This window comes from Oncorhynchus kisutch, linkage group LG3, assembly GCF_002021735.2.
Source record: "Oncorhynchus kisutch isolate 150728-3 linkage group LG3, Okis_V2, whole genome shotgun sequence".
Classification (NCBI taxonomy): Eukaryota; Metazoa; Chordata; class Actinopteri; order Salmoniformes; family Salmonidae; genus Oncorhynchus; species Oncorhynchus kisutch.
Window position 1 is genome coordinate 73774256 of NC_034176.2, and position 13232 is coordinate 73787487.

The window sequence follows — 13232 nt, forward strand, 5'->3', positions numbered from 1 at the left end:
CTCTGGACAAAACATCCTGGAATGATCAGTACTAGTATCCTACTGTCCGACTGAGACGGACCTATTCACTGATCGTTAACATCGTGGGGAACTGGGCCATCTGCCCCAGTACGAGGCTGCTCTCCAAATGTCTTCATTATTTCCTCACTGTCCTGACCTTCTAACATTGGAATGCACACAGACAGTAAAACATCACAATGAAAGTGATCCCAGTTTAACCAACACACAGAGTAAGACAAAGTAAGCTACAAAGTCACTGAAAAGCAAGAAAAAGCATAGAAACTGTTTTATCACCACCCCCTGAGCTGCCTGGCTTAAGTGAACAGGAAGATGCACAGATTTTTTATTTCTTTTTTATTTATTTTACCTTTATTTAACTAGGCAAGTCAGTTAAGAACAAATTCTTATTTTCAATGACGGCCTAGGAACAGTGGGTTAACTGCCTGTTCAGGGGCAGAACAACAGATTTGTACCTTGTCAGCTCAGGGATATGAACTTGCAACCTTTCGGTTACTAGTCCAACGCTCTAACCACTAGGCTACCCTGCCGCCCCAGGGAAGGAGAACCATCATCCTGTGTTTCATTCATTGATAAGCAGAAGTTCCCTGGAGCCTTCTAGATGATAAGTCTCCCCTGACTGCTCTCTGAGATATACTGTCTCAGTGCTGTTTCACCGTCCCTTTGTCACAGAACCATTCTCTAACAGTACCACCCTCAATGGTCTATTTGGACTTCCCTCACAGTTGTGGCTCATTGTCTATCTCTGCCTCTGGATCTCTCACTGTGGACTATGGAACCCTGACCTGTTCACCGGATGTGCTACCTGTCCCAGACCTGCTGTTTTCAACTCTCTAGAGACAGCATGTGCGGTAGAGATACTCTTAATGATCGGCTATGAAAAGCCAACCGACATTTACTCCTGTCCTGCAAGTCCTGCTGACTTGCTGCACCCTCGCTAACTACTGTGATTATTATTATTTGACCATGCTGGTCATTTATGAACATTTGAACATCTTGGCCATGTTCTGTTATAATCTCCACCCGGCACAGCCAGAAGAGGACTGGCCACCCCTCATAGCCTGGTTTCTTCCTAGGTTTTGGCCTTTCTAGGGAGTTTTTCCTAGCCACCGTGCTTCTACACCTGCATTGCTTGCTATTTGGGGTTTTAGGCTGGGTTTCTGTACAGCACTTTGAGATATCAGCTGATGTACGAAGGGCTATATAAATAAATTTGATTTGACTCATAACTTACTCTCTAAGTCTCCCTGTTTAAGGGTGATCACACCAACCTACTGTGCTGCATTATCCAGGAGATGAGTAGTCATGACAAAATGGGACCTTTAGTCCTTTATTGTCTGCCATTGGGGCCTGGTTATCCTCCCATTCACCCTACTGTTTACTCTGGTTGCATGCATGAGCAGTCATCTAGCCTGTGGGTTGAATGTCTGAAGGAGCTAAATCAGAGAAATGACAGTGTTTTGTTTAGGTCTTCTTTTTGAAGGAGTAATTTCCTTCATATGAACAGTGTGTATATCATATATCTGAGGGGCCCTGACCTCAAGACCCCAGCTGTTTTCTAATAGAGAAGACAGATCCCTTACCAGTATGTGCTTTACCTCATCCTCTGCTTTAACTCCCTTACTCTGTCTGTTAGTCAGACTGCAGCATAGCCTGGGTAGTGCAGGATAGGGGCTGGGTAAAGGGTTGTTAGTTGTTTGGCAGTAATAGTCTTAAAGTTATAAAAGGAACAGTTAAACAGTAAGGCTGTACATTGCTGACCGGACCTCCATCAACACACGGCCTGTTGTGACAGAGCAGGTTGTCACTATGACTGGAGCATCCTGAGTGGTTGGCTGGCTGGGATATCCATTCACACAGCCCAACAGGTGTTTCTCCCTCTCTGGCCTTTAGGTACATAACCTCATCAGCCTTTGCTATTTTATGGCACATGGCAACTGTTGCAGCAACAATGCTTCATACTGTTAGGACAGGTCCAGGAGTCAAGACTATTAGCAACTGCTGAGATGAGGTTTATATTAACTAACTTTATGCAAGCTTAATTTCATATAGTTTCAACCCAGCAACATCTAGCGCCCCCCCAAACACACCAGCCTGTTTATGAAGCCAAGAATGTAATCCCTTCTACAAAATGAGAGGTGATATCATTATCAGTCTCTGAGCCCAATGGTTTACGGTCACGCCCATATTGTAGCTGTGCTGTTGTGTTTTATGATTTTATTACCAGGTGAGACAAAGACCAGCCGCTGGGCCCTCTTTAAACCAACCAGATAAGGATGCCTAGTACGTCCTACTGCGTGCTTGAGACAAGAGCCTCCCGAATGTATTTTTCATTCAGCCTTTTTGTAAATACCACGTAGCCTCTGATTCACTGAGCAAACTTCCTTCGTGACAGGGAGCCAGCCAGCGAGGGCAGACCGACTAAGGGGAATCAGACTCCTCATATACTGACTGGCTTTAGTGGCCTCTGCTCTGTGCTCATTAAGACTGGAGCAAAGTACATACTCTGCCCAGCCAATGGGATCCTAAGAAAACATAGACCTGGTTTATTTTCCTACAGCTTAATACACCTTGATTTATTGATATTTAATGTAACTTCTAAGGGGCTGCATTCATGTCCTTAATCATTAGCAAGACTGCAGTTTCACGTAAAGAAGGGTTTGGACATACCCCAGTGCCGGAGATTTAAAACATGCTTCTTTCAGAGAGGACCAGTTCTTTTTGTCCATCTTTTAAATGTGTTGTGTATTAAAGCGGTGAATGACAATCTGAAAGAAGCATATTTTAAATCTCCTTAAACTCTTGTGAATAATGGATTGCGAAGGTAAAATTCTTGGCAGACATAGACTGAGACTCTTGGCTAGCGTTTAAACTCCACAATGCTGAATGTGTTTTGTCAGAGTAAAATTAATAAGATATAAGTAAATGAAGTCGAGACCAGTGTGTTGTTTCATGTTGCAAGAGTTCTTCCCTTGACGCTGTATTCTCGAGTTAAGTGCTCCATGGGGAGCTTATTCATTAGAAGGTCTAGGTGTCATCATGGCAGTTCTCTATGGAGCTGTGGCCAAACCGGGACAGAGACTGAGGACTGGGACTGAATACAGACAAACCAGGCTTTCTTGATCGTGGGAACAACTGCAGGGCTTTGGTTGAATGAGGATGGAAGATTCACTCACTTGTGATAATTTACACCCTTGGCTAAACGACAGTCTGTCTTTGTCATATGAAGGGACTCACTGTACTGTACTCTAACTGTGTACAGTTTGGCAGACAATAATGTAGTTTGAAATCATATCGCAAAACTGTTTTTATTCTCACTGCCAGATAAAAATGTAATCTGTTTATTGAAACATAACAAGCTTAGTCAGTGTGCACCAACATTTTCTGACATGTCAACAAGAGAAAGTGCTTTGAAGAGCCATGCCCCTCAAGTGTTGTGGATTGCTATTTCATTCTACTTCTGTCTTGATAAGTGGTTCCAGTAAACTCACCCAGTCTCTCTCTGTTGTCTAATCCCCAGACCTCTGACTGTGACAGCTCCAGTGGGTGGAGCTACATTGGGCCCCTCTCTCTACCCACTCAGCACTGATGGGACAGAATCCTGAATCCTTGACGACCCCTCTTTCCTTCTCCGCCCTCCCAGGCTCCACCCTCTTTCTCCTCCTCTCCTCTTTCCTTAGACTCTCCTCCTCCCCCGGTCTCTTCTCTCAGCGCTGGGATCATTACTCAACCCCACTGAAGGACCACAGTAGCTGGCAAGGATGAACTGGGTCTGCCTGCCAATGCAGAAAGGGAGATAAGAGGGAGAAAGAGAGGGAGAAAGAAAGAAAAGCGAGTGAGAGAAAGTTCAAAACCTGTGAGTGAAAGAAGAGAGGAACATATTAAAAATGCCCATAAGGGATAACATCGACAACTGCACTTTAGTATGAGCTAGAGATCCTCAGCAAACCTGCCCACCTGGATGTGTGGATCTGTAGACACACACACACACGTCTGTCTCAGTCACAGCAGAAGACGGCTCCTACCCTGCCCTACACTGTGGGGTGGTGTTTTCAGCGTTATTCCCTGCCTACCATACCTGTGTGAGGAGTGGTGGAGAGGAAATTCAGAAACTCTTAGAGGACAGTGGAAGCTGACAAAAATGCTTCTATGTTAAAACCAGCAGCCCGTAACCTTTTATCAGGGTTTTAGTAGTGAACAGGTCAGCACCACCATGCCGGCTAAAGGGAAGTACCTGTTAAATGACCAGGAGCTGAAACATGAGGCCCTGTACAGGAAGTTCTCCTGTATCAGCCAGTACCAGACTCTGGTGCTGCTACTAGGCCTCTCCATGCTGTTCTGTGGAGTCCTCCTCATCCTCTTCTTCGCCCTGCACCTGGTGAGTTCGTGTGTGTGTGTGTGTGTGTGTGTGTGTGTGTGTGTGTGTGTGTGTGTGTGGAATCGCTAGCTAGCGGCCGCGTTGTGTAAGTGACGTCATCTACCGAGACCTAGAAGTGTGTGTGCACCTACCCATGTATGAAGTGACAGTATGCTACACATCAGAGCCCAGCTTTTTTGAATGACTTAGTAATATCCCCTGTGGGGGTGTGATGTCCTCTCTGGATGAGTTGACCGATAATGGATGGAGATTAGCACATTAAAGACATCATTGTGTGGTGGCAGATAGCCTAGTGGTTAGAGCATTGGGCCAGTAACCGAAAGGTTGCTGGATTGAATCCCTGAGCTGACAAGGTAAAAATCTGTCGTTCTGCACCTGAACAAGGGCCGTCATTGTAAATAAGAATTTGTTCAGAACTGACTGGATTCCACAGACACACACAAACTCACCAGGTGCAGGGCAAAGTACGTTATTTTTCTGTAGTACATTGAATAATTGTGTCTAGATATTAGAGGTCGTTGTTTTATGTCTCCTCGAAACAACAGTCAAGGCGTAGCAATACACGAGAGATGATGTTATTGGTGTAGACTTCAGAGTTTAAGAAGCAGGTAATCACTGTATTTGTGTAGCAGGTAAATATGTCACTAGTCTAGAGTTTTAGTAGACATTTTAGGTTACATGTACACTGTAATCACTCTGATGCATAAAACGTAAAGCAGCACTTACACAACCGTTCAAAAGTTTGGGTTCATTTCCTTGTTTTTGAAAGAAAAGTTTTAAAATAACATCAAATTGATCAGAAATACAGTGTAGACATTGTTAATGTTGTAAAGGACTACTGTAGCTGGAAACGGCTGCTTTTAATGGAATAACTACATACAGTGATTGCTCCACTAAAAGTTTTGCGATTATGCTGCGGGATTTAGAGGTAATTTGTGGTTTAGTACGGTACCCTGCATCACCACTTCATTGCTCCAGACCAGCTCAAGGGGGAGTTAGAGCACTGGTTATGCTTTGGGTCCTACTGTGTCTCTAACTGACAATGAATGGGCGGCATAAACCTAAATACAAACTGATAATTGTGCACGATCAGTATAACTTACTAAAACTATTGTTACACAAAAGTTTTTTTAAATATTTATTTTGGATTATTTTGCTCTTACTGTAGTACTGTAGCCCACTCCCAACTGGTCATGTGGTACAATGCTTGAGTTGTGCAGTGGTCTAAGACACTGCATAGCTGTGAAAGCTGTGTTGCTACAGATGCTGGTTCGATACCTGTGCCGGCCTTGACTGGGAGACCCATGAGATGACTGTAGGTTTTTCATTTCTCTCCCTCTAAAAACAGAAATAAATCATTCAAAATAACAAACTGGCTTTATTTACAAATTAGTAACAATGTTCAATAATGGCTTTTTTCTCGTTATTTGAAAATTAAATCTCCAAAATGTTATTTTTTAAACAAATTAAACGATTAGTATTATTAATTTAGAATGATATAAATGTCACTTTGGATATTCTCACAGATATATTATCAACCCTGTTATTAGCAGGACTATATATATTGGTCACGGCTCCCGAGTGGCGCACAATGGGATTGCCTTGCAGTTCTCCAGCTGTATCCACTGAAACAGTGGTGGGCGCGTGAGGTTCAAGGCACGAGGGCAGGGGGCACGGGATGGGCCGCAGAGCCACGCACAGAAGATTGACCTAGCCCCCCACACCGCTCCACTGGGTTGCACAGAGCAACACTTTGAGGGGCATTGCACTAATAATGGCACTGACTAGGGAAACGTTCCCACTGTTCTTAGTGCCAGTCTGCACGTTCAAACTAAAACAATGTAACGACTAATGGCGTGAAAAATGCCCCTTAGATATGAATTCGGAGGGCAGATATGATTAAATATTAAGGCATTAGACCTCTCACTAAAGGCGTCACTCAAAAGTTATACTTAAATCCGAACTGGATTTTTTTTAAATGACATGAAAAGCACACATTTGTAAATCCCAAACTCTAAAAGTAATTGGAAAGGTAGATACAAATTATTTGTGACATTGTGGTTACAATAAAGAATTTAAACAAGATGCTGTTTTTATTTACAGTAGTGATGGACAGCTGGTGGCATTTTGAAAACAGGTTTTCAAACACTTGTAGACTGATTAGCAGGACAATAGACTCTTTAGCCTGGCTACTGTAGGTGTGAACATCCCCCTACCTGCAAAAATGACATTGTGACCAAAGAGAACAGACGAAATGGACATAGTTTTCATCAAGCCTGCTTCTTTCTATGGTGCTACCCGTTCCAGTGTTAGGACCGTAACCATGAGAGGACTTTAAAAATAAGCCGGAGCTGAGAGGATCGCCAAAACTAAAGGTATTTTGGTTTCAGTGCATTTTCTTTAAAAATATATATTTTGTAGCCGATCAATGTGTAGGCATACTGTGTAATAAAATCGACAATCAATTAAATAACGGTTAAATAAAGAAATCAAAAATATTGTGTACTAAAAACATGAATGTGTTTTTGCAGAGCATACAAACATGCTGACAACCATCCATGGAGATCAGTGGACAAAGGGCTGGACAACTGGCCACACTGAAAAAACGCATGGTTGCTAAGAAAGCAGTTCGTTTTGCTAGATTCTTAAAATGTGTACGCAGCACTTGTGTGTTGGAGTCACTTTTAATTCTTAATTGATCTACTGTTTCTATCATAGGCCACTGTAATTGATGGGGGCTCAGGGCGGTACCATTCTGCTCATCTGATGAAGGTGCACATGGATCAGATTCAAACTTTGAAGACCGAGTCATTGAAGGCAGACCAGCAGACAGAGAAACATTATCTGAGGGCAGAGATACGGGAGACAGCTGATGCATTGGTCCAGAACGGCATAGGCGGAGAATGACACGTTGACGAGGGTGAGGAATGGGATGGAGTCACAATCCATGCCAGGCACACCTGTGAGCTCTGGAACTCCACCTCCGACAGGCAGAGTCAACATTACCTGGCGGGTTCATCAGGTCGTCGATTCATCCTGACAGAACTTGACCAACTGCTCACCAGGCACAGCAAGGGTCGTCCGGACCGTTATGCTGTTTTGTTTTAGCCTAATAAACAAATGCAGGTGGCTTATCTTCAAAATGCTTTATTATCCAAATGTAAAGCATATACTGTACAGTACTGTATTTCTTCATCAACATCTTTTATTCTTTGGTTAATAAAATAATGATAAAAATACTTGCTTTTCTGTCAAGCATGGTGGGGGCAATGTGTTGGTTTTGGGTGCTTTGGTGATGGTAAAGTGGGAGATTTGTATAATTGGAGCATAATTGGTGCCAATTTCCTCTTACAACAGGACAATGACCCAAAGCACAGCTAACTATGCAATAACTATTTAGGGAAGAAGCAGTCAGCTGTTATTCTGTCTATAATGGAGTGGCCAGCACAGTCACCGGATCTCAACCCCATTGAGCTGTTGTAGGAGCAGCCTGACCGTATGGTACGTAAGAATTTACCATCAACCAATCCAATTTGTGGGAGGTGCTTCAGGAGGCACGGGGTGAGATCTCTTCAGATTACCTCAACAAATTGACAACTAGAATGCCAAAGGTCTGCAAGACTGTAATTGCTGCAAATGGAAGATTCTTTGACGAAAGCAAAGGACACAATTATTTAAATAAAACATTATTTATAATCTGGTCAACTTGCCTATATTTCCTATTCATTTTGAAACTAATTTCATGTATGTTTTCATGGACATTTCATGGACATGTACAGTGGGGCAAAAAAGTATTGTCAGCCACCAATTGTACAAGTTCTCCCACTTAAAAAGATGAGAGAGGCCTGTAATTTTCATCATAGGTACACTTCTACTATGACAGACAAAATGAGAAAAAAATCACATTGTAGGATTTTTAATGAATTTATTTGCAAATTATGGTGGAAAATAAGTATTTGGTCACCTACAAACAAGCAAGATTTCTGGCTCTCACAGACCTGTAACTTCTTCTTGAAGAGCCTCATCTGTCCTCCACTCGTTACCTGTATTAATGGCACCTGTTTGAACTTGTTATCAGTATAAATGACACCTGTCCACAACCTCAAACAATCACACTCCAAACTCCACAATGGCCAAGACCAAAGAGCTGTCAAAGGACACCAGAAACAAAATTGTAGACCTGCATCAGGCTGGGAAGACTGAATCTGCAATAGGTAAGCAACTTGGTTTGAAGAAATCAACTGTGGGAGCAATTATTAGGAAATGGAAGACATACAAGACCACTGATAATCTCCCTCGATCTGGGGCTCCACGGAAGATCTCACCCCGTGGGGTCAAAATGATCACAAGAACGGTGAGCAAAAATCCCAGAACCACATGGGGGGACCTACTGAATCAAATAAAATAAAATGTATTTATATAGCCCTTCGTACATCAGCTGATATCTCAAAGTGCTGTACAGAGACCCAGCCTAAAACCCCAAACAGCAAACAATGCAGGTGTAGAAGCACGGTGGCTAGGAAAAACTCCCTAGAAAGGCCAAAACCTAGGAAGAAACCTAGAGAGGAACCAGGCTATGTGGGGTGGCCAGTCCTCTTCTGGCTGTGCCGGGTGGAGATTATAACAGAACATGGCCAAGATGTTGAAATGTTCATAAATGACCAGCATGGTCCAATAATAATAAGGCAGAACAGTTGAAACTGGAGCAGCAGCACGGCCAGGTGGACTGGGGACAGCAAGGAGTCATCATGTCAGGTAGTCCTGAGGCATGGTCCTAGGGCTCAGGTCCTCCGAGAGAGAGAAAGAAAGAGAGAATTAGAGAGAGCACACTTAAATTCACACAGGACACCTAATAGGACAGGAGAAGTACTCCAGATATAACAAACTGACCCTAGCCCCCCGACACATAAACTACTGCAGCATAAATACTGGAGGCTGAGACAGGAGGGGTCAGGAGACACTGTGGCCCCATCCGAGGACACCCCCGGACAGGGCCAAACAGGAAGGATATAACCCCACCCACTTTGCCAAATCCCAGCCCCCACATCACTAGAGGGATATCTTCAACCACCAACTTACCATCCTGAGACAAGGCCGAGTATAGCCCACAAAGATCTCCGCCACGGCACAACCCAAGGGGGGGCGCCAACCCAGACAGGAAGATCACATCAGTGACTCAACCCACTCAAGTGACGCACCCCTCCTAGGGACGGTATGAAAGAGCCCCAGTAAGCCAGTGACTCAGCCCCTGTAATAGGGTTAGAGGCAGAGAATCCCATTGGAAAGAGGGAAACCGGCCAGGCAGAGACAGCAAGGGCGGTTCGTTGCTCCAGAGCCTTTCCGTTCACCTTCCCACTCCTGGGCCAGACTACACTCAATCATATGACCCACTGAAGAGATGAGTCTTCAGTAAAGACTTAAAGGTTGAGACCGAGTTTGCGTCTCTTACATGGGTAGGCAGACCATTCCATAAAAATGGAGCTCTATAGGAGAAAGCCCTGCCTCCAGCTGTTTGCTTAGAAATTCTAGGGACAATTAGGAGGCCTGCGTCTTGTGACCGTAGCGTACGTGTAGGTATGTACGGCAGGACCAAATCAGAGAGATAGGTAGGAGCAAGCCCATGTAATGCTTTGTAGGTTAGCAGTAAAACCTTGAAATCAGCCCTTGCCTTGACAGGAAGCCATTGTAGGGAGGCTAGCACTGGAGTAATATGATCAATTTTTTGGGTTCTAGTCAGGATTCTAGCAGCCGTATTTAGCACTAACTGAAGTTTATTTAGTTTATTTATCCGGGTAGCCGGAAAGTAGAGCATTGCAGTAGTCTAACCTAGAAGTGACAAAAGCATGGATACATTTTTCTGCATCATTTTTGGACAGAAAGTTTCAGATTTTTGCAATGTTACGTAGATGGAAAAAAGCTGTCCTTGAAATGGTCTTGATATGTTCTTCAAAAGAGAGATCAGGGTCCAGAGTAACGCCGAGGTCCTTCACAGTTTTATTTGAGACGACTGTACAACCATTAAGATTAATTGTCAGATTCAACAGAAGATCTCTTTGTTTCTTGGGACCTAGAACAAGCATCTCTGTTTTGTCCGAGTTTAAAAGTAGAAAGTTTGCCGCCATCCACTTCCTTATGTCTGAAACACATGCTTCTAGCGAGGGCAATTTTGGGGCTTCACCATGTTTCATTGAAATGTACAGCTGTGTGTCATCCACATAGCAGTGAAAGTTAACATTATGTTTTCGAATGACATCCCCAAGAGGTAAAATATATAGTGAAAACAATAGTGGTCCTAAAACGGAACCTTGAGGAACACCGAAATTTACAGTTGATTTGTCAGAGGACAAACCATTCACAGAGACAAACTGATATCTTTCCGACAGATAAGATCTAAACCAGGCCAGAACTTGTCCGTGTAGACCAATTTGGGTTCCAATCTCTCCAAAAGAATGTGGTGATCGATGGTATCAAAAGCAGCACTAAGGTCTAGGAGCACGAGGACAGATGCAGAGCCTCGGTCTGATGCCATTAAGAGGTAATTTACCACCTTCACAAGTGCAGTCTCAGTGCTATGATGGGGTCTAAAACCAGACTGAAGCATTTCGTATACATTGTTTGTCTTCAGGGAGGCAGTGAGTTGCTGCGCAACAGCCTTTTCAAACGTTTTTGAGAGGAATGGAAGATTCGATATAGGCCGATAGTTTTTTTATATTTTCTCGGTCAAGGTTTGGCTTTTTCAAGAGAGGCTTTATTACTGCCACTTTTATTGAGTTTGGTACACATCCGGTGGATAGAGAGCTGTTTATTATGTTCAACATAGGAGGGCCAAGCACAGGAATGACCTGCAGAGAGCTGGGACCAAAGTAACAAAGCCTACCATCAGTAACACACTACGCCACCAGGGACTCCATCAGCAAGGGCATTGAAGATGAAACGTGGCTGGGTCTTTCATCATGACAATGATCCCAAACACCCGGGCAATGAAGGAGTGGCTTCGTAAGAAGCATTTCAAGGTCCTGGAGTGGCCTAGCCAGTCTCCAGATCTCAACCCCATAGAACATCTTTGGAGGGAGTTGAAAGTCTGTGTTGCCCAGCAACAGCCCCAAAACATCACTGCTCTAGAGGAGATCTGCATGGAGGAATGGGCCAAAATACCAGCAACAGTGTGTGAAAACCTTGTGAAGAATTACAGAATACGTTTGATCTCTGTCATTGCCAACAAAGGGTATATAACAAAGTATTGAAATAAACTTTTGTTATTGACCAAATACTTATTTTCCACCATAATTTGCAAATAAATTCATTAATCCTACAATGTGATTTTCTGGATTTTTTTTCTAATTTTGTCTGTCATAGTTGAAGTGTACTTATGATTTAAATTACAGGCCTCTCATCTTTTTAAGTGGGAGAACTTGCACAATTGGTGGCTGACTAAATACTTTTTTGCCCCACTGTATGTCTTCATGGACATTTCTAAGTGACCCCAAACTTTTGAACTGTAGTCTAGGTTCCCTCAGCGTAATAAAAGAGGAGTGTTATGAGTGTTATTGCAGGTCTGAGCTGAGGGGGAAGTACATTTTTAAAAATCTATAAATGCAACAATTTCAAAGATTTTGCTGAGTTGCAGTTCATATAAGGAAATCAGTCAATTGAAATATATTCATTAGACACAAATTTATGGATTTCACATGGCTGGGCAGGGGTGCAGCCATGGGTGGGCCTCGGAGGGCATAGGCCCACCCACTTGGGAACCAGGGCCAGCCAATCAGATTTTTTTTTCTTCCATAAAAGGGCTCTATTACCGACAGAAATACTCCTCAGCATCCCGCCCTCCCCCCTCTGATGATCCCACAGGTGAAGAAGCCGGATGTGGCGGTCCTGGGTTAGCGTGGTTACACGTGGTCTGTGGATGTGAGGCCAGTTGGATGTCATTATTTGCCTGTTTGTGGACCGCCTGTTAGCTTGCATGATCCTTGCCATTCTCCTTTGACCTCTCTCATCAACGAGCTGTTTTTGCCCCCAGGACTGCTGACTGGCTGGATGTTTTTTGTTTGTCCCACCATTCTCGGTAAACCCTAGACACTGTTGTGCGTGAAAAGCCCAGGAGGTCGCCTTGCACTGATCATACCACGCTCAGTCGCATAGGTCACTAGCTGTTCAATCGAATGCTTCGATGCCTGCTTTACATAGTAATGCCACGGCCATGTAGGAGCGATCCAAGCAAGCCAAGGTGGTGTACCTAATAAACTGACAGGTGAGTGCCTTATTGTCACAAACACGGGATAGGTGCAGTGAAATGTGTTGTTTTACAGGGCTTCAGTCAGTCAGGGCCGGTGAACAAAGACGTGGTTGCTTCTTAAAATGGCACCCTATTCCCTAAATTGTGCACTTCTTTTGACAAGGGCTCTGGTCTAAAGTTGTGCCCTGCATAAGTGAAAGGGTGTCATTTGGGACACACTCATGCTGTTGACATTGGCAGGGCCTGAGGCACTGTAGCACTTTTCTCATTCAGGTGTTGATGCCAAACTAGGTCCATCATCAGGTCTCATTACTTCTCCCTCCTAAAGGAAAACAAGGGGCTTTATTGGTATTGGAAACATGTTTACATTTGCAAATGTAAATGGAATAGATATTAAACAAAAGTGAAATAAATCATCTGAAATTAACATTTCAAATGTTATATTGCTGACTATGTACAGTGTTGTAACTATGTAAATAGTTGAATTACAAAAGGGAAAATAAATAGACAGATCAATATAAACTGATTGTTGCATGTTGCGTTTTTTAAACATTTTTGTTGAAAGTTACAGTTCATATAAGGAAATCAGTCAATTGA

The 13232-nt window shown here is 43.4% G+C and overlaps 1 protein-coding gene across 5 annotated transcripts in view; it reads left to right on the forward strand.

The window, feature by feature from the left end:
• Positions 1-13232, forward strand: part of LOC109881656 (adenylate cyclase type 2-like) — an 82176-nt gene that overhangs the window by 35168 nt on the left and 33776 nt on the right. For all 5 annotated transcript variants that reach the window (XR_004206886.1, XM_031814486.1, XM_031814493.1 and 2 more), the window contains exon 2: positions 3539-4396. Coding sequence is in view for 4 of the 5 variants with exons in the window: in XM_031814486.1 (XP_031670346.1) it covers positions 4232-4396 (165 nt within the window). In the remaining variant the exon portion in view is untranslated. The remainder of the gene's footprint in view (positions 1-3538; positions 4397-13232) is intronic.